Genomic DNA, 26,377 nt, shown 5'->3' with positions numbered 1-26,377 from the left:
TGTTTAGGGTGGTAGGTGCAGACCCAATGAGCTGTAGAGTGTGGTCTGTTGGAAGGTTACGAGGCAGATTTTCCTCCCTGATAAGAGGCACGAATCACATTAAGAACAATCCCTTTGGCTTCTACCTCTTTCCTTACCACTTCCTGGGGTATCATCATGTGAGGATGTGATGCTTGGAGCTGCAGCAACTTTATTGTGACTATGAGGGGGAAAGTCAAGAGAACTGCGGTGATACTGACCCAGCACCCTGACTCTGCTGAACTGCTAAACCAGCCCTGGAAAGGCCCATCTCCAGACTTCTTGTCAGTGAGATAACTAAGTGGCTACTGCTCCAGTCGATTTGAGTTGGGTTGTCTGTTACTCACAGACAAAACATCCTAATGGAAACAACCCTCAAAGCAAACATAGTCAGTCTGCTATAAAGTGCTTCCCATTCCATGGGTTTGATGACCCACAAGCTGTCCTGTCCCTTTGAAATATCCTGATTCTGGAAGCATACTTCTTACTACTCACTATTCTTCATCAAATTTATACTATGGTTTGACTGAATCCAACCCTGAATCCCTAGTACTAAGTTCTTCTTGACCAAACCAGCTCCATCACTGACTCCCCTAAGTTTTAAAATATTTGTTGAATTGAATATCAAGTTGAATCAAACTATAATTAAATACTACAGGAAAGAGTGTGTTGGGCACTGGAAAGGGGGAAGAAATGAAGATGTTATTCCATCTTCTTTTGAGAAGTTAATAGGGGAGTGAGTGCCCACCCAGAGGTCACTGGTCATCAGAGCTAAGAATCAAGTGATGTGTACATACAGTCAGAACTAGACATGCTTGGGAAGAGGAGGCTCCAGGCCTCAGCCTCCGCTCTGACCAGTCTCACTGGCATCCACCTTCATGCCACAGCATCTTTTCCTCTGCAAAGCCTCCCCCGCTACCCCCATCCAGCCTGGAGGCACCAGGACTGCTGGGCCGTGGTTTATGCCAGTGTCTGTTCTGACTACTCTGTGCCCGTGACACTCCTACAAATCTTCAATATTACCTGCTCACATCTAATTCTTTTCTTCCATTCTGGCCACCAGTTCTCTTCCAAGCAGCCCCTTTGTTCCTGCCTGGACCAACATGGCCGCCTCTGCCTCAGTCTTCCGGCTCCAGGTTCTCCCTCCAACCCTCTGTACACTGCTGTCAGTGCCACCTTCTAAAACTCTGCTTTTATTATTCTCTTTCTTTGCTCAACAACACTCAATGGTCCCCGGCTGCTTACAAGGTAAAGTCTGAACCCTGAAGCTAGACAGCAGAGACCTTGCCCACAGCCTCATACGTGCTGTTTATCTGACCTTTTCCTCCTCCCCTCCACACTGGGATCCTTTTCCCTGCCAGGCTGTGCTCTTGATGAGACCGCCATGCACAGTCCCACCTCCTCATCTTGCTCTCACTGTTCCCCCTCCTGCGATGCCTTCATGACTCCTCTCCTTGTCCATCCATCCTCAAGGCCAGGCTCATGTCTCTCCTCCTCTGGTAAATCAGCCCAGACTAGCCAAGGCCATGGAGCTTCCTCTCCCCAGGTGCCTCTAGCTCTGACTGTATGTACGTGTCACTTGGCTCTTAGCTCTGATGGCCTAGAAAGACCAGTGAGCTCTGGGTGTGCACTCACCCCACTTCAATATGACTAACTTCTCTAAAGAAGATGGAATAGCCACATCTTTATTTCTTCTTCCTTACCAGTGCCCAACACATCCTTTCCTGCCATATTTAATTACAGTTTATTTCCATTTTATTTTCAGTTCAATTCAATTCAATTCAACCAAACATTTAAACGTCTACATTGTACCAGGTGCTGTGCTAAACCCCGGAGGTACCAAAGACCCATGGTCCGGAAGCAGAAACTGGCTCAAAGATAGACAACCATTCATAGTGGTATGTTAAGACAGGCAGAACGACAGGGTTGCAGCAACACTGCCAGGACCTGGAGCTGGGCAGAAGTGGCTCTCAATAACTGGGGGCACTGAGTAGGGCTTGGGGTCTCTGCCGTCCAGTATCTACTGCCTGGCGCTTTGGGTATAGCAGGAATTCAGGACATGCTTGTCGAATCCTGAGTTAACTAAATCTCTGATCGTCTTTTCTGAGGGATTCTCTCCCCACTATCCCGACTCCCCATTAGGAGGTAATCAAGAGCTGACATTGAATCACAGGCAGCTGAGAGCTGGAGGGCTCTCTCCAAGCTGGCTGCTGTAGCTCTTGACTTGTCATGTGGGAAGAGCAGGGCCAGATGGGTTAAGTGACTCGCCAAGGTCACTCTCTTAAGAGGCAGGGCTAAGAAATATCTTGGGACTTGAGTCTTTGGAAAGAAAGAGGAGGAGAGGAAACAGCTCTGTGCTGCCCAGCTAGTAAGCGCAGAGCCTGCGTGCTCATGTACTGTTTGGTTTGAGTCCAGAGTGTGCGCTCGTAGCCAGCACAGAGTTGGATGCGTTTGCTGCAGAGGAGAATGTGTGAATGGAGGGTGCTGGTAGGTGTGGGCGTGGCCGTGCGGGCGTGAGTGCAGATTACAGCATGCTGCTGGGGTGGAGGCGGGAGTGTAGGGCAGGTGTGAAGCGGGCTGGGCTGGGTGAGTGTGTACCGGGCTGCAGGGGAGTGCAGGGCGAGCATCAGTGACTAGATGAGGCTTGGGTGTAAGTGTGGACTTTTTCCCCAGGGGCAGCTGAGTTGAGCGAGCAGCAAAGATCCCGATCCTGGGGCTCTGCCACCCTCATCTCCTGCCCTTGGCCCAGCCAGGCCTGGCTACCCACCTGTGCTGTCGTCATAGACCACGGTGGCCGACCGCCACTTGAGGTACTGGACCAGGTCGAGGATGGCATGGCTGAGAGAGGCGTAGTCCGGGTACAGGTTCACATAGAAGGTGTCTTTGTTGTCCAGTGGGTGGTGCTTCCAGCGCAGCTGGATGTGGGGCACCTCCAGCGCGTTGCAGATGGACTGGACGGCATTGGTGCAGGAGCCCTGGGATGGCCCAAAGATCGCCACCACCCCCAGTGCCAGCTGGTCACAGGCTGCAACAGAAAGAGGGAGGGAGGGATGGTACAGGGGTCAGTGCTGTCTCATCAGGCATCTGGGCATTGGGGGCAGGGGAGCAGTGATCTTGAAAACCCCTCTGAGGTGGGTGACTGATGAGCTCTCTGAATCTCAGTTTCCTCATCTGGAAACTGGGGTTGTAATAGCCCCCACCTTAGAGAATCATAGGGAAGTTGAATGAGATTATGAGTATACACTGTTGGTGGGAATATAAGTTGGTGCAGCCACTATGGAGAACAGTATGGAGGTTCCTTAAAAAGCTAAAAATAGACCTACCATACGACCCAGCAATCCCACTCCTGGGCATATATCCAGAGAAAACCAAAATTCAAAAAGAGTCATGTACCACAATGTTCACTGCAGCTCTGTTCACAATAGCCAGGACATGGAAGAAACCTAAGTGTCCATCGACAGATGAATGGATAAAGAAGATGTGGCATACACACACACACACACACACACACACACACACACACACACACACACACACTATGGAATATTACTCAGCCATAAAAAATGAAATAATGCCATTTGCAGCAACATGGATGGACCTAGAGATTATCATACTAAGTGAAGTAAGCTAGACAGAAAGATGAATATCATATGATATTGCTTATACGTGAAATTTAAAAAAATGATACAAACGAACTTTTTTACAAAACAGAAATAGACCCACAGACATAGAAAACAAACTTATGGTTGCCAAAGGGGAAAGAGGGGGAGGGATAAATTAGGAGTTTGGGATTAACAGATATACTCTACTAATATAAAATAGATAACCAACAAGGACCTACTGCATAGCACAGGGAACTATACTCAATAGTTTATATGTATGTCTATATATATGTGTGTGAGTGTGTGTATAACAGAATCACTTTGCTCTACACCTGAATCTAACACAACTATACTTCAATAAAAAAGAAAAGACACAGCACAGCACTCGTGAAATAGAAATGACGATTACTTTTATGTTACCATCTCTGTGATTAGCATCACCAGCTCTGTACCTGGTCCTGTTCTGGGGGGAACGTTGAGAAACATATAGGAATAAAACACCTACCTGCTGGTGACTCTTAAACCTCCAGCCCCACCTGTTCCCTGGCATCCAACTTGTACATCTCACCTCTCACTCACCATCACTATTTGGATGTCTAATTTGCATCTCAGATCTAACGTGTCCAAAATGTCACCCCTTATTCTCCTCCCAGCCTCCCGCATCCCAGTAAATGGCAGCTCCACTGTCTCAGTGTCTTATGTCCCAAACCCTGGTTTTGTCTTGACTCCTTTCCTCTCATATCCCACATCTCAGCCCATCAGCAACTCCTGCTGCCTCTCCTTCAAAGCATATCAGAATCTGACCACTTCTCTCCACTCCCACCCCCGTCCAAGCCACCATCATCTTTTGCTTGCCTTACTGCAGAAGCCTCCTCACCAGTTCTGGCTTCCTCCGTAATCCTCCTGCCATCTTACCTTTCACCACCTAAGGTGGATGACATCACTCCTTTGCTCCAAGGGCTCCCGCTTCACTCAGTCTCGAAGCCAAAGTCCTTACAGTGATTAATGAGGCCCTACTTGTTGCAGCTCTTCCCCACCCTATCCCCGTCACCACTACCACTTTCTGGCTTCCTCTCACATCCTTCTCCCCTTCCTCACATCACTCAAGCCCCACTGGCTTCCACGATGCTCCTCAAACATGCTTAGCACACTCATGCCTCAGGGCCTTTGCACGTGCTGTCCCCTTTGGCTGGAATGCTCTTCCCTCAGGTATCCACATGACTCCTTCCTTCCCTTCCTCCAGGTCTCTGCATCTTTGTGTCTTATTAGAAACACATCACTACCCAACCTGTAATAGCAATCCCTGTCCAACCACACTCCTGAAAACCCACACCTGCTTTGTTTCTTTATCTATTAAATGACCACTGAAGTCTTGGTCATTTGTTGACTTTCTCCTCCCACTAGAATGTGGTAAGCTCCAGAGAGGCAAGGGCTTGATCTGTGTTGTTTATTGCTGTTTCAACAGTGCTTAAATCTGGTCTGAGTAGGTGCTGAGTGAATGGATGCTGAATCCCTGCCTTCAAACAGCTCACATTCCTGGGGGAGGCCCAAGGCCTCAGGCAGGTCAGACTGCAGATGCTTCTGGGAAGGGCAAGCATCAGCGGGCACAGCAGCGCGTGAAATGAGCAGAAACGAGGGCAGCTGGGCCTCAAAGCGGGGCATAGGCTTGCAGGGATTGTGTCTAAAAGATCCATAAAGTGGGACCTCTCAGGGGCAGTCAGGGGCTCCCCAGGAGCCACTGCCCTTTCTCTGGCAACTGTCTCTAGTTTTCCTTTGGGCTCCACTGCCTTTCCCACTTCCAATCCCGGAGGGGTAGTGCTAGGGACCCAGACCCCAGCCGACTGCTCGCTCACCGCCCCCAGGCCACAGACATTGGTTTGGAGGATGGTCATGTGACCAGTTGGAGCCAATGGGATGGCATGAGACCTCCCACTGAAAAGGGGGAACTTCCTGCTATAACTGGACCTGGGAGGAGGTAAGATGTGGAGGTGGAATAGCCCTCTGTGCTCACAGAAAAAGCACAGTGCTTGCGTGTGAATGGAGTCAGTGTGGGGGACAGAAGAGCTAAGAGAGAGAAAGAAATGTGAGACCCATGATCAAGTGGAACCCTGGACTTTGGTTACATGGACCAATATATTCTCTGTTTGCTTAAGCAAGTTAGGATTTGGCTTTCTGTCACTTGCAACCATCAGTGGAGCATCAGTACACCCACCAGCCTGTGGCCATGGGAATGACACCATGTGCACACATATGAACATATGATGCATGTAGGAGGAGGCAAGACATGGACACACAGTGGATTCAGACACATCCTGGCTGCCTCAAGAGCCTCTGGGAATGACCTACTGGGCTCAGGCTCACCCCTAAGATTTGCAAGGCCCAGGGCCAAAGAACAAAGAGAGGTCCACATACCAAGTGGCTAAAGATTTAAATGTTTTTAAGTCAAGCTAACAAACTGTTATATAAAACATGCGCTTTTCTCCTACCTTGGCAAATACGCCTTCCTAACAACCTGTAAAGTCAGGTGAGAACGGAGACTTCTCCTACTCAGTGATGTGGGGAGACAAGGCACCAGCCTCTACACTGCCCCCTCCTCTTTGACCACTGGTTCCACCCTGAACCATAAAGGGCCTTGAACTTTCCATGCGGACACCCCACTGTCCACACTCCTTGCAAACAGCTGTCTCTTGGTCACCCCTACATAGGGCCTAGGAGTGTGACCATGGGAGTGTGGTTCTCCCTCCAGAGGACAGGCCAGGGCAGAGGCTCGTGCAGGCCTAGAGATGGGCACAGAGCCAAGTGGGCAGGAAATTCAGGGTTCTAGATACTTGGAGCAAAGACTAGAAGGGCAGGGCACAGGCTCCTGGTGGGCAAGTCCCCTTGGTCTGACTGACCCCTTGTACTCAGAGGAGACATCAACCAGGGGAGGGTTCGGGAAGCCCCTCCAAAGCACAGGCCCTGGGAAAGAGCCCCTCTTGCCTGGGCTACGGGATCCAAAGATACAGGGTGGTTTGAATCGGTCATAATGTATGGTCTTCAGGGTATTCTTCCTCTCCACTGACATCCACCTCTCCTCCCTTACTGCCTCCTAGGAATAGGAGATATTGTATAATTTAGTTATTTCTCCTGAAATTTGTACTTCCCCCAAGAACATCAGAGAATGCCACTTATGGTCTGGGTGAAAGAGCACTCTGGGGGGTAGGCTAGTTACTGCCAGGAGTCTGATGGAAGCCCCTGGAACACGGGACAGCACAGCCATGTGTGGAAGGAAGCAGGCCCAGCACAGAGGGCATCTCCTGTGTGACCAGGATTCCTCATGGCCAATGCCAAGTGCAAGAGAGGACATACAATGGGGCACATGGTGCCTTCCTGGTGCTCCTACAGTGGTGGGACTGGAGATCAAGTCTGGGAAGCACTGTTTCGTCCCTGCTATTGTCACCCTAGAGTGACAGCACTCTGTGTGACTGTGTGTGACATGAACCCCAGAGATAATAAATGCTTCCAAAATTGGAACTCTAGGTTTGTTGGTAAATGGTCCAATTTGGGGACAGTTCTCCTTTTCAGGGCCTGTGCCCCAAGGAGGCCATGCCCTGACCTATACTCTCACTGCCCATTCATGTTGTTCTTCTGTTCTCTGGGTTTACTGAATGTCTCTCTGACCACTCGTCCCCTTACGAGCAGGTGCTCCCTGAGCATTTTGTAGCCATAGAGACTGGACACCAATACGGAAGAGATGATGATAGTACGGGACAGCCATCCAGGCCTGGTCACTCCCTCTTGCCCAAACCTGAAGATGCAGGCACCCTGTGAAATCTGTAGGTGTCTCTCATGCTCTACCTCCTCTTTCTGTTTTGAACCTCCTAGCGGTCCTCTGATGTCCCTGGTTTCCAGTCTACTATCTACTGTCTCTACTCTTTTTCTTTTCCTTCTAGGACCTTCTGATTGATGACTTGGTTGAATAACTTCTGCGTCTCATTCCCTCCCACTACCCCCTCCAAGAACCTGTCTTTTGCATTTTCTGCTTTGATCCATACCCTGAAGCAGGCAGACAAATGCTGCCCTGCCACCTCCATCCTCACCCAGCCCAGCTGCTTAGGTCATGCCCGCTGCTCAGGCCCAGGGTCTGGGGATCCTGTTTGACCGAGAGTGGACCCACCACAAATTATGATGATGCAGAGGATTGTAAGAGGGATCTTGAAGGAGGTGATTTTGATTTTGACATCGATTGTGATGATGATGAAGGTAACTGTAATGATAGCTGTGACGGTCCTGACGGTGAAGACCATATTGCGAGGCTGTTGATGATCATGGTGATGGCACTGGTGAGGGTGGAAAGTGATGATGTTATAACAATGGTGGGATGGTGGTGAGGAGACTCATGATGATAAATATGTCAATGTCACGACAGTAATGGTGATGATGACGGTAGGAACGATGACGGTGATGTAAGTGCTGATGAGAAGGAGGTGATGACAATGTTGATGGTGATGACAGTAATGGTGGTGATGATGTTGGTGGTGATGAGAGGTGATGATGAAGATGCTGATGCTATGACAGTGATGGTGATGTTGGCAAGGATGTGAATGGGGTTGGTAACAATTTTGATGGTGTTGACAGGATTGGTCATGATGATGTTAATGTCATGACTGTAACAGGGATGAGGATAGCAGGAATGGTGGTGATGATGTGCTGGTATTGATGAGGTTGGTGATGATGAAGATGTTGCTGTCACTGCAGTGATTCTGATGATGATAGGAGGGGTGATGACAGTGGTGTTGATGTGAAGAGTGGAGGTGATACCATGGCTGACAGTGATAACAGTAACTGTGGTGACACTGCATTGGTTTTGATAGTGGTGACGACAGTGGGATATGATCATAAAGACCACACTAGGTTAAAATTCTCCCAGAGATGCAATGATTAGATCTCACTGCTGGGCGGCAGGAGGCATCAGTCCTGCCCTTCACCTACTTCTTCTCCATGGCCTCTCTCCACATCCCTTTTCCTATCCCTCCCATGTTCCTTCCACCCTCTGAGGAGCTTCCAGCCTGGAAGAACATCGCTGCCCCAAAGGGACCAGGGTAGGGTTAGAGCAGCAGCCGCCGCGGCAGCTTTATCTCCAGATGTTTCCAGGGCAGCAGCCAACTCTTGTTCTGGCAGCCCTGAGCACACACAGTGGTAATTACATTATTTGTGGCTTCAGTTTTGAATCCATTTTCTGGTCATTTTATAGTAACTCAGTGGTTCACAGTCATTGCAGGAGTCTACAGCCTGAATGCAGCTCCCCCCCCCCATACCCCCTTTGCATGGCAATTGTAGTTATAGCAAAAATTATCCCGATCAATTTGTGTCTTAAAAGGAATTGAGCAGCCCAGAGAATAAATGGAGGCAGAGGAGCCTGGGGAGGGCTGGGTCGATTCCAGCCCCACTCCGGTCAGGCTTGGAAGAAAACACAGACGTTCTCTGGGTTGTTGGCTCGGGCACAGCCTGGCAGTCACTGATCTTTTAATTTTCCACAAAACATTTAAAACTAAAGACAATAAGTGAAAGTCCCTGTTAATGGGGAAAGGCCTCCTGGGCCTCATGTGGAGGAAAGGACTAATTCAACCAGAGCTGGCAGGGCAGGTGGTGTCAGGCCTCTGCATGCCCTCAACCCACATGGCCCACGGTGGCTGGATCCAGCTGTGATGAGAACCTCTGCCTAGGGAAAATGAATCTCATTGGGTTAATTAGAATGAGGCCCAAGCTCACCCCTCTGGAAGAGTCCTAATGATGCTCCCGAGGAATACATTTTTAAAAACCAAAGATCAAAAGAAAAAATAAAGATCACAGAACACGGGGTTCCCCGAGGGATGGAGGGTCCCCAATGGGCAGCATAATCCAACAGCAGAAATGCCTCCAGGGTCAGACAGGGGTGCTTCTCACCACAGGAGGGGTCTGTCTTAGGTGTATTATCAAAAGGACATTAAGGGAGAGTGACAGTGGAGAGGAGCCACTTACATTGTTTTATTGAGATATAATACAATTCAGTAAAGTGCATTAATTTTAAGCACAGAATTTTATGAATTTTTACATATAACTGAACTCATGTAACTACTACTTAGATCAAAACACAGCACATTTCCAACACCTAAGAAGGTTCTGTCTTCCCCTTTCCAGTTCATATCCCTCTTCCAGAGGTGATCACTGTTCATTCACTCAAAAACATGTCTGTGAGCCTCATCTGTGATGGTGTGCATAGCAAGAGCTGGTTCTGTTTTTATTGCTGATTCAATTCCATTGTATAACTGTACGCCCCACCTATCCATTCTTCTGCTGACGGACCTTTCATTTATTTCCAACTTTTGGCTATTATCAAGAAAGTGGCTAGGAACAACCTTCCAGACATACATTTCACTTTAGTAGATACTTCCAAACAGTTCTCCCGAGAAGTTGAACCAGTTTTCATTCCCACCAGCATTGTGTAGAAAAAATAAACCGCACCTCCTACCTCCCACCCGACCCAGAAAATCAATCTGAGATAGATCATAGAGTTAACTATGAAAGATAAAACAATAGAGCTTCCAGAAGAGAACGTAAGAGAATATCTTCATGACCTTAGGATAGACAAAAACAGAACACAAAAGGCAATAGTCATCATGGAAAATATTGATAAATTGGACTCCTTTAAATGAAAACGTTTGCTCCTCAAAAGATACTGCCAAGAGAGTGAAAAGGCATGCTCATCTGTAACAGATATATGCAATACGTATATCCAGCAAAGGACACATAGCCAGAATATATAAAAGACTCACACAAATCAATATGAAAATGACAAGCAACTCAATTTGCAAAAGTGGTTGAAAGCCTCCAAAAGGCCCTCCAAGGAAGGGAAGCTCCAAATGATCTCTCAGTATCTGAAAAGATGCTCAACATCTCTGGTCATCAGGGAAATACAAAATAAAACCACAGTGAGACAGCCACCACATAAACCACCGAAAATAAAACGGACTTTACCACGAGTTAGCAACGATGTGGAGCAGCTACCACCGTCTTGCATGACCGGGGGGAGTGCCAACTGGTACAGCAACTTTGCAAAACTGTTAGGCTGAACATATGCACATTGGATGACCTCACATTTCCACTCCTGGGTATGTATCCAACGAAAAACGTGCGCGTTTGTGCGCCAAAAGACATCGATGAGAATGTTCATAGCAGAACGACTCTGTGGCCTTAAATGGAAACAACTCAGATGCTCAACAGTAAATTTGATTTTTTAAAACGGTGGTCTATTCATATAACGGAACACTACACGACAATGAAGAACAAGAGACTACTGTTACATCCCACAATATAGATGAATCTCACAGATCTACTGTAGGGTGAAAGAGGCAAGACTCAGAAAGTACACATTGGTATTCTACTCGTGTAAAGTTCCAAAACAGGCAAAACTGGTATATGGTACCAGCAGTCAGAACCATGATTCTACAGTACGGTGGTGAGGAGGCAAAGGGACGTGCAATCTAGCGGAAGACATGGACGATAATCACATAATTATACCCACACGCCCACACCCACACCCACACCACCAGGGGTCAGGGGTGTGAAAAAAAGGTCCAGGGTGTTATAAGATGGAAGCAGGGAGACCTGACCTTGTCCAGAGACTTGCGGAGGGCTCCCCTGAGGACCAGAAGGCTGAGAGGAGGAGTTCTTTAGACAAAGAGGTGGGATGGGGAAAGGGAATTATAAGCAGAGGGAACAGCATGTGCAAAAGCCCTGAGGTGGGAGGAAGCATGGCACCTGAGGATGGCAGGGATGGCTAGAACCCAGAGCTGAGGGAGCCAGTGGCACAGATGTGGCTGGAGGGTCACGTCAGTGCTGGACTAGGTAGGCCCTCCAACAAACAAGGCATGTCACCTGCTGTAGGATGGGGAGGGGCTGTGGCTTTGGTCACTTGGACCCATCTGGCTGGACTTCCGGAGCTGAGTGTTTCCGTCTCGGGTCTCCACATAGTGTGGGATTGTGAGCCCCTGCTGGAGGAAGTGTCTCAGCAGGCTCTGAAGCCCTGTCCCGGGCTCACCGCCGGGGAAGGTCCCTGTGCTGAGTGGCACGTGCACCGCTCAAGAGTCATCTATTCCTTTAGTGAATTTTAGACAAAAGGGACAGAAGACACAACCCAGCCCTTAGCGGGCTGGTGTCCATGCGGGCCTCTCTGTTCCGTCTCCGGGCATTTGTTCTGTGTCTTGACCTTTTCACTGAGCAGTGAGTTTTGATTGAGGTCAGTCATTTTCTAGCTGGACAAGGCTGGGCAGAGGGTGCCAGCATGGTCTCTCAGCAGGGAGATGGAGCCCTGACCACACGGTGCTGGCCGCAGTGCATGTTGGCCAAGAGCTAGGAGGATGTGGGCAGGGAGGAGTGCACGTCAGCACGGGGAGAGGAGGGATGGAGTGGTGGGCGAAGGACCACTCTGCAAGGCTAACAGGGTGGGGTGCCTCTAGTTTCTGTGCAGCTTGGCCCTGAGGCAGCGGCCTCTAAAATGTCAGTGACAGCTGTGTTCAATGCCAGGAAACCCTCGACCTTCAGCACACCAGGCAAGGAGAAGCAGGGCGGGCGAGGCAGGGACCAGCAGTGGGAGAGCGCCTGAAGGTGTGAGGCCCCTGACCTGATGGCTCAGGGAGTGGAGAGCAAGGCAGCCAATGTAATAAGAACAAGGCCAATGGTATTTCATATGTGCCAGGCACTGTCCTAAGCACTTCACAGAGGTGTGCCTATTCTGTAGACGAAAAAAAAGCTGAGGCACTGGGTGTTTTGTGCAAGGTCACACAACTAATATCAGAATGGACAGGGTGCAGCTCCAGGATGTCTGGCTCCAAGCCCGTGCTACTCTGCCTTTCTATACTGAGGTGTTTACCCACAATGGGGTTTTGGGAAACAGAGATGGCAGCAGGCAGCACCTTGGCAGGTCTGTACCTGAGAGCCCAGGACACCTTGATTAGCCACTGGGAACCCCTTAGAAAGACCAAGGGGATCTTGTGGATGGGCCTTTCTCCCCAAGATGCATGGATAATGCTGTCATCTCAGCTGACAAGGATTCCGGGCAATGATGCTCAGCCCCTCATGCCCCATTCTCACACTACTCATTCATTGATTCATTCAATGGTCATTTCATTGAACACTTAATATAGACCAGTCTTTTAGGTGCCAGGGCTATATCAGTTAAGAAGAAGGAGCCTTCCTCTCAGCTGTGTTGGCGAGGAGGAGAAAGACATTAAATACACACAATTATTTAATTACAAATTGTGATAAGGGCCTTGAAGAAGAGAAGCAAGGGGCTACGATAGCATACGATAGGAAGGATGACCCTGGGAATGAGATTCCTTAGGTCTGAGGGGTTTTTTTAATAGAGTTCCATGGAACTCTAGGGTTCTCTGGAAGTTATTTCCAGAGTTATCTAAGACTTTAAGTTAAATTCCAATTACACATATATATGAATGATATTTTTAAAGACAGCGAAAAAAGAGCATACTGGTATACTCAAACGTGCTATATGCCACATTGGAACCTGCTAGCTCATTCAGGTGTCGACAAGTTACCTTGTTTTTTTAGTGAGGATCTTAGAATAAAGTTCTTCAGTCCCTTCTGTGCAGTCATTGGAGTTTATTGTAAATGCGTCATTAATGCGAAAGAACACAGCCCAATATTTTATTTTTGATTTCTTAAAATTCAGGTATGGGGAAAACTATGATTGGATTTACTACAGTTATTTTTGTGAATTATGGTTTTCTTGTTATTATGCAGCCAAAAAAAAAAATATGGAAACGTACTGAATGCTGAGGCCAATGTCAGACTTCAAGTGTCATCCACAGCTGGGGTCAAATTGTTGTACCCATAGCAGCAACTGTTTTTGTTTTTAGTAAGTCTTTTTATGGCAAGTAAGTGTTGCATATTTGAACTTCTACATAATCTGTTTTATATATATTTTAAATACTGATATACTGGGCAGGATTTCAATGAAAGAAAAACTAAGTTTGAAAGTGCTGGCTTTGGTTCAGAGGCTTTGGAGACCTGGGCTGGCCTCCTTACCCATCTCAGGAGCCCACCTCTCATACCCCACCCCTTCCCAAGGCCCCCTCATTCCCTCATGGCCTTTGCCTGTGGCCTGGAAACTCCTGATGGACAAACTGCCGCCCCTGAGACATGACACGGCCTAAGCGAACCGCGCCAGAGGCCGGTCCTGAAACCATGCAGAAAAGGCTCTAGGCCCCAAACCCAACCAGAGCTTTGGCACATTTTAAGGACCTTGGACAGCAAACACAGCCTTATCCCTCCCAAGGCCAGAAAGAGCAGTGGGGGCGGCCCACTCACCCTTCTTGGTGGCCTCGAAGCTGTCGTGGAAGTGAATCCTCTGGATGTCGTAGGTCAAGGTTGTGTTGGGCAGCAGTGTCCTGTTTCTGTTGATGATGTTGGCAGAAAATCGAAAGGCATGCTCCTCGGCGTTCATGATCTGGGCGTTGGGGCCGTCTGCATACTCAAAGATTCCTCCTGCGAGAGATGGGTAAAATTGTGTGTGCTGGGGAAGGAGGAGGGCTGCCAAGAAAGACGCTTGGTTCAGACGGTTTTATGGGCAAGATTCTTCCCCCAAATGTTCAATAATATGCCAGATTACTCCCATACATAGAAATTGTGTTGGAGCATAAGAAATATGAAAATCCTCCGAGTTCATTTCTCTTAGCTAGCAAATTCCTAATAACAGAGACTGACAAACAGAGCCCAGATAAAATGACCAACTTATGAATATTGCTATGAAAATTCTCAATACAGTGCTGGCAAGTAGAATCTACCAGAATATTATTACAAGGATAACATGCCATGACCACAGAGTTGTATTCCAGGAGTATAAGCGTGGTTCAGTATAAAGACATCTATGAATATCATTCCATCACATCAACAGTTCAAAGGGAAAAAGATATGATCAACTCACAAAATACAGGAAGGCATTTGATAAAATTTGGTGGGAATGTAAATTGATACAGCCACTATGGAGAACAGTATGGAGGTTCCTTAAAAAACTAAAAATAGAACTACCATACGACCCAGCAATCCCACTACTGGGCATATACCCTGAGAAAACCATAATTCAAAAAGAGTCATGTACCACAATGTTCATTGCAGCACTATTTACAATAGCCAGGACATGGAAGCAAACTAAGTGTCCATTGACAGATGAATGGATAAAGAAGATGTGGCATATATATACAGTGGAATATCACTCAGCCATAAAAAGAAATGAAATTGAGTTATTTGTAGTGAGGTGGATGGACCCAGAGTCTGTCATACAGAGTGAAGTAAGTCAGAAAGAGAAAAACAAATACTGTATGCTAACACATATATATGGAATCTAAAAAAAAAAAAAAAAAAAAAAAAGGTTATGAAGAACCTAGGAGCAGGATAGAAATAAAGAAGCAGACGTAGAGAATGGACTTGAGGACATGGGGAGGGGGAAGGGTAAGCTGGGACGAAGTGAGAGAGTGGCATGGACATACATACACTACCAAATGTAAAACAGATAGCTAGTGGGAAGCAGCCACATAGCACAGGGAGATCAGCTCGGTGCTATGTGATCACATAAAGGGGTGGGATAGGGAGGGTGGGAGGGAGACACAAGAGGGAGGGGATATGGGGATATATGTATATGTATAGCTGATTCACTTTGTTATACAGCAGAAACTAACACAACATTGTAAAGCAATTATACTCCAATAAAGATGTTAAAAAAAAAGAATGCTTAATAATCTAGCTCTAGAAGAGATACTTCCTTGAAGCACCTTCAGCTGAAATTGGCCTTTAATATCCCTAATGGTGAAACGCTAGAGGCATTCTCATTAAAGGAAAGAAAAAGAGGAGGTGTGTAGAGTCACACCACACCATCAACCAATGAAATAAGAGGGAAAAAGAAGTTAGAGGCACATCCTTTGGAAAGAAAAAAATTCTTATTTGCCAGTGATATAAATGCCTTCCTAAAATCTCTTATAATAATCCCTAAACATGAAAACTAGTAAGAACTAGTAGGAGACTCAAGTTCAATGACCAGTTAGCACAAATTAAGTGTTTCTTTAAATCAGCAACAAGTAAAAACTTAATGGCAAAAGGATTTCCTTTACAATATCAACAAAATAGTAAATAACTAATCATGAACCAACTCCAATATTAAAAATGACAAAAAACCTTAAGTGAGAGACATAAAAATAGATTTAAACGAGGAGGCATGTCATGTTCCTGGGTAGGTAGGGTCAAGGGTAGAGGTGTCAGTTTTTCTCCAAATTACTTTTTCAGCTTAATGTAATTCCAGTCAGAATCATAGAAGAATATGTGTGTGTGTGTGTGTGTATGTGTGTGTGTGTATATATATATTTTTTAACTTGACAAAATGACTCTAAAATACATCTGGAAGATTAAACAGAAGACAGCCTAAAAAGAGACGAGAGATGGTTTGCACTGCCAGTTTTAAAATATATCATAAAGCCAAAATACTTAAAACCATGTCCTAATGGTATATGAGAACACAGTTAGGCCAATGGAACGAGATAAAAGCCCCCAGAAAAAGATTCAAGTAGAGATAAGTATTTAAGACATGATAAAGATGGCTATTTCCAATCAGAAGGTAGAAGATGAATTATTCATTAATTGTGCTGAGACAATTATTCAATTATTTGGGAGAAATTTAATTTAGATTCCAATCTTAAGCTATATATCAAAAGAAAAAAAAAAGTTCCAGATGGAGCAAAGATTAAATAGCAAGAAAGTAAGGGAAGGAAGGGGGGCAAATAACTCTACAAAACTACCTAAAAAGACAATATAGGAGAATATTTTACAATATTGAGGTGCAGGAGGCCTTCCTGGACATTCCAATAGTCAGAAACCATAGGAGAAAGATTTATAACTCCACAGAAATAATATAAAATGTGTCAATTTCAAAATTTTCATAAACAGAATTAAATAGCAAACAACAAACCTAGAAATAATATAGGTAACATATATGGCAGTATAAAGGTTGATGTTCTTATTTTATAAAAAGCACTTAGACCCTTAAAAAAGACAAATCCTCCAATACAAAAACGTACAAAGGGCAAGGATGGGCGTTTCACAAAAGAAAAAAAAAATAATACAAAGGAGCTATTAACACATATGAAGAAATGTGCATCCACTCTAATAGTCAAATAAACTCAGTTTAAACCAACAGTGAAATACCATTTTTGCCTGTCCCAGCTTTGCCGAGGGCGCTTGGAAACAATCATTGGCTTAACTGTTGGTAGAAGTGGGAACCGGGACACCCTCCTTCCTTGATGGCCTTTAGAAATGTATCAAAAGCCTTAAAAATGCTCACATATTGAACTCACATCTCTGGTTTCTAGGAATTGATTCCAACGATGGGCACACAGATCATGTGTGAGGAGGCAGATCTAGAGATGCTCAACCCCAGAGAAACAGTAAATAAATGGCAATTTGCAATTTGTTATATATTCCCAGATAAGAGCAAACATGTAATGATTGGGAAGTATCCATGATATATATATATATATATATATATATACTTTTTTTTTTTTTTTGCGGTACGCGGGCCTCTCACTGTTGTGGCCTCTCCCGTTGCGGAGCACAGGCTCCGGACGCGCAGGCTCAGCGGCCATGGCTCACAGGCCCAGCCGCTCCGCGGCATGTGGGATCTTCCCAGACCAGGGCACGAACCCGTGTCCCCTGCATTGGCAGGCGGACTCTCAACCACTGCGCCACCAGGGAAGACCCATTATATATTTTTAAGTGAAAAACAAAAGTTGTAAAGCAGGAGATGCAGTGTGACCCCACGTTAGAAGAGGAAGAATAGAAGGAAGATGAGGAGGGATTCATATCATTGACAAGAGGAGGCATTTCAAAACAACACAAGTGTACAGTCCTATGTAATAGATTTCTTATTTTGTTCTTTCTGCTTATTTTCCCAAAATAAACCTCTATTCTTAAAAAAAAATCAACTTAATTGTGGTATTATTTACATGAAGAAATTTCACAAAATTCACCGTTTTAAGTGTACAATGATTTTTAGCAAATTTACTAAATTGTGTGGCCATCACCACAATGCAGCTACTGAACATTTCCATCACCCCAGTAAGATCCCTGGTGCCCACTTACAGTCAATCATTGTTTTCACCCACTACCTCTGGCCTCAGACAACCACTCATTTACTTTCTGTTTCTAGAGATTTGTCTTTTCCAGGCATTTCATTTAAATGGAATCATGCAGTGTGTGGTCTTCTGCATCTGACTTCTTTCACTGAGCATAATGCTTCTGGGGCTCATCTATGTTGCAGCACGTAGCAGTACATCATTTCTTTTTATGGTTAAATAGTATTACTTTCTATGGATGTACCACATTTTATTTACCCATTCACCACCAGTTGATGGGTATCCGGGTTGTTCAATTGTTTTAAATTGTTTTAAAAAAACTGTGACTATTTAAAAAAGTAAACAAATAAATCTGCTGCCCTCCCACCCCCGTGGGTATTCCAGCAGGCTTACAGTTTGTAACATATAGTGTGCATGCATGTGAGTCTGTGTGGGGATGCAGAGACATGCTGAGCACATCTGTAAAACGACGAGCAGACTGCATCCCCAAATGTTAAGAGGGGGTCTCTCTGAGTGGGAGGATTACGGGTGATTTGAATTCCCTTCCTTGTGCTTTTTCTGTATTTTCAAAAAGTTCTGCAGGGAGCATGTGTTATATTTCTAATCAGAAAAGCCATCATGGGATTGTGTGTATGTGTTTAAAGGAAAATAAGGGATCAAAATACCATAAGATCCAGTAATTCCATTTCTATGGATACAAATTTAGAAAAAGTTAGAGTAACATAAACATTTATGTATAAGGATATTCTTGAAATAGTATCTTGAAATAATATTGAAAAAAATAGAAACAACTTGATGTTCAAAAGCAGATTACTCAATATATTAAAACGCATCCATATGGAAGAACAACTTGCAGGCATTAACAGTCAGGGTGTTGGATGGCAGGATACGGTGTCCGGGATTTGCTTCAGAATAATATGGGAGGGGTGGATGTGAAGGGAATGCAGATAGGACAGGAAAGGCCATGGGTCACTGATTGCTGGGGCCAGGTGGTGGGTACACAGGGATTCATTATACCATTCTCCCTAAGTATATATGACAGACGTCCTCCATAATAAAACAGTCTTTAAAATCATAGTATATAAGGCAAAAATAAATCGTGGTCATGCAGTCAGAGAAAAGACACATTATTTGCAGATGCTTAATACCATTCTCTTAAAAACTCAAGAGAATCATATCAAAACCTAGTAGAAAGTAAACAGGAAGCTCATCAGGGGACCAGCATATAAAACATATATAGAAAAATGTACAGCCTTCCTCTAAATCAGCAATAAACAGTGAGGAATTACAAGGGGAAAAAGAGACCCTATTCACAAAAGCAACAACAAAAGAATAAGATACTTTACAATAAATGTGCTATTCCTTTATCAAGAAAACTACAAACCTTTACTGGGGGACATAAAAGAAGACTTGAATAAATGGAGAGACATAACTTTCTCCTGGAAGGGAAGGCTCAGTATTGTAAAGATGTCAGCTCTCCTCAAATTAATTTACAAATTTAATGCAATTCCAATTAAAATCAAAAAGGACATACCAGAAGGGCGTACACCAAAATGTTAACAGAGGTTCTTTCTATAAAGTAAAAAGATAATGGATTGCTTTTGCTTAGTGCTTTCCCCCCCAAATGTTCTGCACGGAGCTTTGGTAATAAGGAAAAAAGCTTTTAAAAAACGCTCTTAAAACATACTTAATGATACAGGAAATGCCCACCCCCAAAGGCAACAAAATAATATTACAGTATGAAACCTATTTATCAAATAAAAAGCACATAACTATATTTACAGAAAAAAGGCTGGAAGGATTTATACCATGGTACCAGTGAGGTTCTCTGGGAAGAAGAGGTTTATGGATACTTTTAATCTTGCTCTTTGTAGTTTCTTGATTTTTCCATATTATTTACAATGAATATTATTTTTAATATTTTAAAATGTAAACATCAAAAAAACTTCTTCCAAGAAAGGCTGAGGAGAAATCTAGTCATTAGAGAGCCCCATCCCAGATGAGGATCAACGGTCATGGGACAATGGGCCATTTCCTAGGGCTTCACACATCCTTGCTTGCCTCTCAGACCTTGGCAGGTGGGGAGGAGAAGAGAGAGGGGGTCTCAAGCCACTGAGACCCAAGCCCAGAGGATACACAATTCAGTCCCATGAATACCCACCGGTCTCTGCCCACTTGTCACTGGGTGCTGGGATAAGAGAAGTCAGTCCTGGGCCTCTGCTCTTAAGGAGAACTCAGCTGACAATAAACAGATGACCATAGATGACCATAACCAGCATGTACGGTAATCAGCTGTTCCCAACTCAGGTTCCAGAGACAGTCAGGCCTCAGTCCAAACCCTGGCTCTACCCACTGAAGGAAGTTACTCTCTCTGAGACTCAGTTTCTCCATCTGCAAAATGGGGTACACACTTCCAAGGGTTGATTGTTGCGTGGAAGAAAGAACACAATGCAGCTAAACGCATGGACATGGTGAGGACTTAGTAACGGGCAGTTATTAAAGTAGGAGTGAAACAATGCTAAAAACAAAACGAATTCTGAGCTTCTACGTTCTAGGGCAGGGGTTGACAAACATTTTCTGTAAAGGAGCAGGTAGTTAATATTTTTGGCTTTGCGGGCCAGAAGGTCTAATGGACTCTTCCATTGTAGCATGAAAGCAGCATATGTAAACAATGGATGTGGCTATGTTTCAATGAAGTTTTATTTACAAAAACAGGTGGTGAGCTGGATTTGGCCAGTGGGCTGTGGTCTATGACCTCTTCCGGGGGAAGGGAAGCCTTTATCTCAGAGGGAAAAGCACCTTAGGGCCTGGATGGAGAAGATAAGACGATGATGGTACTGAATTGCTGTGCAAAAGAAACAAAGATGGGATGTTGAATTTTTGTGTGGGGAGGATTGGAGAGAATGGCCCAGGAGAAAGGGAATAGACAGGAAGTGGGCCCAAAAAGAGAGAAAGAAGAGGACAATGTAGCCCAGGACCAAAGGCGGGTGAGGCCACGGCAGGAAGGGTCATGGTAACACAGTGATGTCTGGTTCTTAGTGCCCAGTTAGCCTGATCTGTGTGTGCTGTCATCTCCCTCCTTACAGGAGCCCCATCATTTGGTAAAGTTGGTCACAGAAAACTTACCCCAGCTTGTGTTCTTTGGGGACAGTGAAGGGAGGTGGGCAGAGTCCAGCATAGGGCGAATCAGGGTAGAAAGAGGACAAGAGGTGCAGGAGGTGGGATGAGAGGGGATGAAAAACTCAGCAGAGAAGGAAGTTGGAACAAGAGGTGATTAGCAGAAACCAGAAGCCCTGGGGCATCTCAGAGATGTTGCTGGGGAGAGGCTGTTCCCCCATCTCTATCCCCCAAACACAGGCAAGGATGGGTCATTTTACTTGAACATTAAGGGCAAGATGATGGCCCAAATTTGAACGTATTGGGACACCCAGGCAGCAGATATTTAGACACAGTGCAGAGGTTCAGAGAGTGGGTTCTGGACGTAGCAGACATGGGTTTGAGTCTTGGTTCCATTCACAGGCTGCCTTTCTCTCTAGAGAACTATTCTCACTTCTTCCCATTGGGGCAGTGTGTAGCCCATGACTGAATGATACTGGGACTCAAAAGGGTGGTCCCCTTGCCTTAGGGTGGGTATAACTCTGTGGTGCAGGTATGCTCCACAGCCCCTCCCAACAGCCCCACCCTGCATCAGACGAAGACCAGATCTTACCCAAGGCTGCATCTTGGTCCATCCCTGTCCCCTTCCCTATCCTGCTTTGCTCACTCCCCGACAGGGTTTTCCTAAAGAGCGCTCTTCCCTGCTATCGACCCCAGGTATCTGAATCCTTGACTCAGGCTCTGCATCTGGGGAACCTGACCTAAGATAGAGGTGACGTTGCTTCAGGGAGAGTATCAACCACACTTACCTTTCAGTTCTTTTGGAGGAAGGGAAGGGCAGCACCAAACCTCATCCACTGAAAAACCTTTGAGGGTTCCCCTACCCTCTCCCTTCTGGGTCCTCTTGCCCCCTTTCTCTTTTTTGCAGGGGGCTCTATAGATCAGGGAGCTTTGGAAGCTCAGTGTCTGATGGGCTGGGGTTCTAATTCAGGCTCCGCCCCATGGAAGAAAGGCTGCTTTGGGTCTTGGCTTCTGGAAAGAGCACCCCGCACCGCTTCGAAGCAGCTCCCCCATTCAACTGGCTCCTCTCTATTCTCTTCCTTCCCATACATTCCTCATGATCATTATTTAAAGAGGCTAATAAGTAGGTTGGCACCGTTGATTAATGCATAATCTTAATCATGATTGCATAGCGTAATTGGCATTAATTTGAAGAGCTAGTTCATTATGAAAATAATTGTCACTGCTTTCTGCTTTAATAAAATGGAGCAGAGACGCCAGGGCTGCTGAGGAAATAGGATTGTGTGTGTGTGTGTGTGTGTGTGTGTGTGTGTCTGTGTGCGTGCGCGCTGTGTGATGGGTCCCAGAAGATGTTAGCAGGGGTGGAGCACAGGTGCAGTTGGATCATTTTCTGCCAACAAAATCTTAAGTGTAAGCCGAATGGGTAAAACAAATAACAATAATAATAATAACCATAACAAGACTGATTATGTGCTGGGGATGATGCTGAATGCGTTCTACCTGCTGCATTTATTACAAGAACCTGTACAACCCCATTAGACAGAAATGATTATTGCCCCATTTTACACAAGAAAAAACGGAGGCCCAGGGAGGTTAAAGGGGTTGTGAAAACTACTGTGTGGTAAATTCTCTTCTGCAACCAAAGCCAGCTTGTTAGTGTCAACTGTTAACTTTTTAGGAGTTGTGAAAGTGAGTTACTAAACCATTGGCAGCTTGAAAGCAGCCACAACGAGAATGTTTACACCACAGAAATAAGCAGGTGCTACAAATGAGAGCTTTTTTTTTTTTTCCCCCCTGGAGAGTGTGATTACCAGCACACCACTGCCCAAGCCCATTTCCATCATCTGGACTCTTAAAGACTGGATGCCACAGTTCCCGAGAAGGCTCTGTAACCCCCAGGGCTCCACCAGGCGCAGCATGAAAACCACTGCTCAGAACTAACCTCATCTACAGACAGCGAAACGCAAGGCCGGGGGTGGGGGAGGAACGCTCGAACTAGCTGTGCCAACCGGAACCGACTTCCTTCTTGCTCCTTCTACAGTGACATGTTGTCATATGTTTCGAGAAACATTCTGACTGCCCTAAGCATAAACACCCTTATTTTTATTTTTATTTTTTTTGCGGTACGCGGGCCTCTCACTGTTGTGGCCTCTCCCGTTGCGGAGCACAGGCTCCAGACGCGCAGGCTCAGCGGCCATGGATCACGGGCCCAGCCGCTCCATGGCATGTGGGATCCTCCCGGACCGGGGCACGAACCCGTGTCCCCTGCATTGGCAGGCGGACTCTCAACCACTGCGCCACCAGGGAAGCCAAACACCCTTATCTTTGAGATTGCTTTTTCTGTCTCTGGACATGTGCCCAAGCGGTGGCATTGCCCTGCCTCCCAGATGACCTATGGTGGCCTGTGACCTCAAATATGCGGAGCTGTCCTGCCACGTCTCATCATGAAGAGCAAGGAGGCACCGCCCACAGCCCCTGCTGTCCCAACACACACTCCCTCTGGGCAAGTGGCCCTAGAGACCCTCCAGCGCACAGGGCCCAGGGCAGATGCAAGCAGAAGACAGTCCCCTGATTAAGCCCATGACCTCGTGACTGTCTAGGGCTGGTCTGGAGTCCTGAGATGTTCCTTTCTCTTGAACAACTTTGTGCTCTTGCATTTGGCCCTTGCAAAAGCAGCCCAGCCAGCCCAGCCCCAACTGCAGTGAGCCTGGCAGACTCCGGCCGAGCCTGCAACATGCCGCCACCTGTCCGTCTGGCAGCCAAGTCCCAGGAGACATTCACGTTCCCAGCACCAGGCCCAGGCACCGTCAGACCTCTGGGGCCTAAGTCTGTTCTTTCTTTTCCAGTCTGCTTTGTTCTTTTTCTGAGGTTTCCAAGGTGTCGTAGAGATTGAGACGCTAATCAGTGAGATTGTTGCTACAGCCTCTTCCCGGCCGCCTCCCTGTCTGTTCCGATCAGCGATCAGCGTTCAGCGTTCTCTCTTCTCCCTGCCAGGGCCCCTGCGGCTCTCTGTAGCCCGTGGGTCGGAAGAACCAGGTTCTGCTTTCTACTGCCCCTTAGCCAGCTCTTCAGGGCCTCGGCAGTGCCTGGGGTCTTGCTTCTGGGCCTCTCTGTGCCCTGGTCTCAGCAGAAGGAGATGAGGGGACACACTGGCTGACTTCCCCCACTGGGCATAATAGGTGGTTTACAGAAGGTAAGCAGTGCCCAGTGGAAAAGTGCCAAGCACAGGCTTTCTGAGGTCCTGGGCGAGGGAGAGGAGACAAGGAGGCTGTGTGTCTCCCCCACCCTGGGTTTGTTGATTCGTTCGTTCATTCATTCATTCCCCAAGCAGTTTACAGGCTACAACCATGAACAAGGAACCATGCTGAACACTAGATGAGTCAGAAAGAGATCAGGCATACTCCCAGGCCTTCGGGAGCTCACAGCTCGGAAGAGGAAATGAGAGAAGGGGCCACACATAAAATCGCTATGGGTGAAAACTCTCCCTGGGATCAGAATGTCTGGAAAGGTGGAGAAGAGGGAGAAGACGGAGTCATGGATGTCTCCGTGGATAAGGCAGCATCTGCCCTGCTCCGCGCTGAGCTGTGGAAGGAACATGGCACCGGCGAGGGAGAGAATGGCCGTGGGTAGGTTCTTGAGGATGAGGGCTTGGGCTAGGGCCAGTGGGGAGGGAGTGAAGCAGGGGCCAGGCAGGAGGGGAGCTGCTGGGTTTGCTTCTCTAGGACTGATCTGTGATGAGATGAAGGAGGGAGGTGGGGGCCTGCGAGAGGGAGCATCAAAGAAGACCCTGGAGTCTGGACCAGAATGGGAGTGCAGTCAAGCCTGTGGACTCCACAGTCAGGCTGCCTGAATTGGAATTGACCCCGCCATTTCCCAGCTGTGCAAACTTGGGCAAATCCCTTCCCTGCCCTGTGCCTCTGTTTGGTAATCTGAAAACAGGGATATTAGTCGCACTTACAACATAGCTCTATTTTGAGGCTTAAATGGCATAAATCATCTAAGGCACATTGTAAGCCCTCATGAGGGCAAGAAGTTACAATTTTGTAGTGACAGGGAAGCTGGGGGGCTTTAAATTAAATGGGGGTATGCGGAGAAAGAACAGATCTGAGGAGAGGATTGCAATCCCAGAGGGCCCCAAGGGAGGCCTCCTGATGGAGTCCTGGAGCCTGGTGGCAGTCGTTTTAATTGATCTGATGATATGCGGAGCTTTGTCTGTACAACTCAGGGACGCTCAAGTCAAATAGTGCAGAATCCGGGCTTCCCTGGTGGCGCAGTGGTTGAGAGTCCGCCTGCCGATGCAGGGGACATGGGTTCGTGCCCCGGTCCGGGAAGATCCCACGTGCCGCGGAGCGGCTGGGCCCATGAACCATGGCTGCTGAGCCTGCGCGTCCAGAGCCTGTGCTCCGCAACGGGAGAGGCCACAGCAGTGAGAGGTCCGTGTACCGCAAATATATTGCAGAATCCACCATGTCGGGAGGATGGCTGGAGGCTCCCGTGCTGCCCGGAGACCCTGATGACCGATGGGCTGTCATCAGGTGGAAGAGCAGCGGCCCAGGGGCAGTGAGCGCCCTTGCCGGAGGGGCCAAAGGAAAGAAGACCCTGAATCTCGAGTCCCTGGTGGGGCTGTCCCACCTCCTTGATGGGCAGAGCCGTCACACAGCCCACCCCCATGCACACCTGCCCACAGCAGAAAGGCCAGCCATAAGCCTGGCATTCGAGGCCCTTCCCGGGCCAGCCTGACCTCCTCCACGCAGGACATCCTCCACTCACACTGTACTTGTCACCCTCCCCTTCGTTCCTCTGTGCTTTCGAGTGTGCTCCCCTTCTGCCTGGATCGCCTTTCCTTCTGTTTCCTCCTTCCAAAGCTGGCTTCCATATTTCTCTTCTGAGCCTTGTGTAGCAAACACTGTCCTTGTGTCCTCCTCCCTCCCCCATGCCCCGCCAGGGGCTGCCTGCAGACATTTCCTCTGCCCCCCTCGGAATTCGCTGGCGATGGTGCAGCTGTGGTGAGCGAGGGACAGAACACAACAACCAAGGAGCTGAGCTCAGCAGAGCCTCAGCTGAGGAGGCAGGGAGCAGGCGGATGAACCCCGGCTTCCTCGCCCCTCAAAGGTGCAATTCCGAGACACGATCTACCCAGTTGTTCAAAGGGCCCCAGCGGGGCTGAGCCCCAGTTACCCACGGCACAAGCCACCTGCGGACACACCTTCGCTGGCTTTCCTCCTTCCCCATCTCACTTTCCTGCTCCAGCGCCATACTTCCTGGAATCGTCTCCCAGGTAAACTACTCGCACCCTAACTTTTTGCAGGATCCGCTTTGGGGAGCTCCCAACTAAGACACCTTCCCTAAGCTCCAAATTCATCCTCTGTACCCACCCTCACCTGTGTCACGTGTCATGTCCCCCACTCCCTCCCTGTTAGGCTGTGGGCATCTGGAGGGTGGAGACATACCTTAGTAGCCCTGGCATCTCTTTCCCGCTCCAGTGTC

General features: G+C 47.2%; 1 protein-coding gene across 1 annotated transcript in view; it reads right to left on the bottom strand.

Moving 5' to 3' along the window:
* Positions 1 to 26,146, bottom strand: part of GRIK3 (glutamate ionotropic receptor kainate type subunit 3) — a 107,496-nt gene extending 81,350 nt beyond the window's left edge. The window contains exons 1-3 of the mRNA XM_073803606.1: positions 26,128 to 26,146; positions 13,965 to 14,141; positions 2,786 to 3,043 (exon numbers count right to left, since the gene is read on the bottom strand). Of these exons, the coding sequence (XP_073659707.1) occupies positions 2,786 to 3,043; positions 13,965 to 14,141; positions 26,128 to 26,146 (454 nt within the window). The remainder of the gene's footprint in view (positions 1 to 2,785; positions 3,044 to 13,964; positions 14,142 to 26,127) is intronic.
* Between the last annotated feature and the right edge of the window lie 231 nt (positions 26,147 to 26,377).

Source organism: Tursiops truncatus, chromosome 1 (genome assembly GCF_011762595.2).
Source record: "Tursiops truncatus isolate mTurTru1 chromosome 1, mTurTru1.mat.Y, whole genome shotgun sequence".
In the NCBI taxonomy this organism is placed as follows: Eukaryota; Metazoa; Chordata; class Mammalia; order Artiodactyla; family Delphinidae; genus Tursiops; species Tursiops truncatus.
This window is presented reverse-complemented; position numbering and strand designations above follow the sequence as displayed.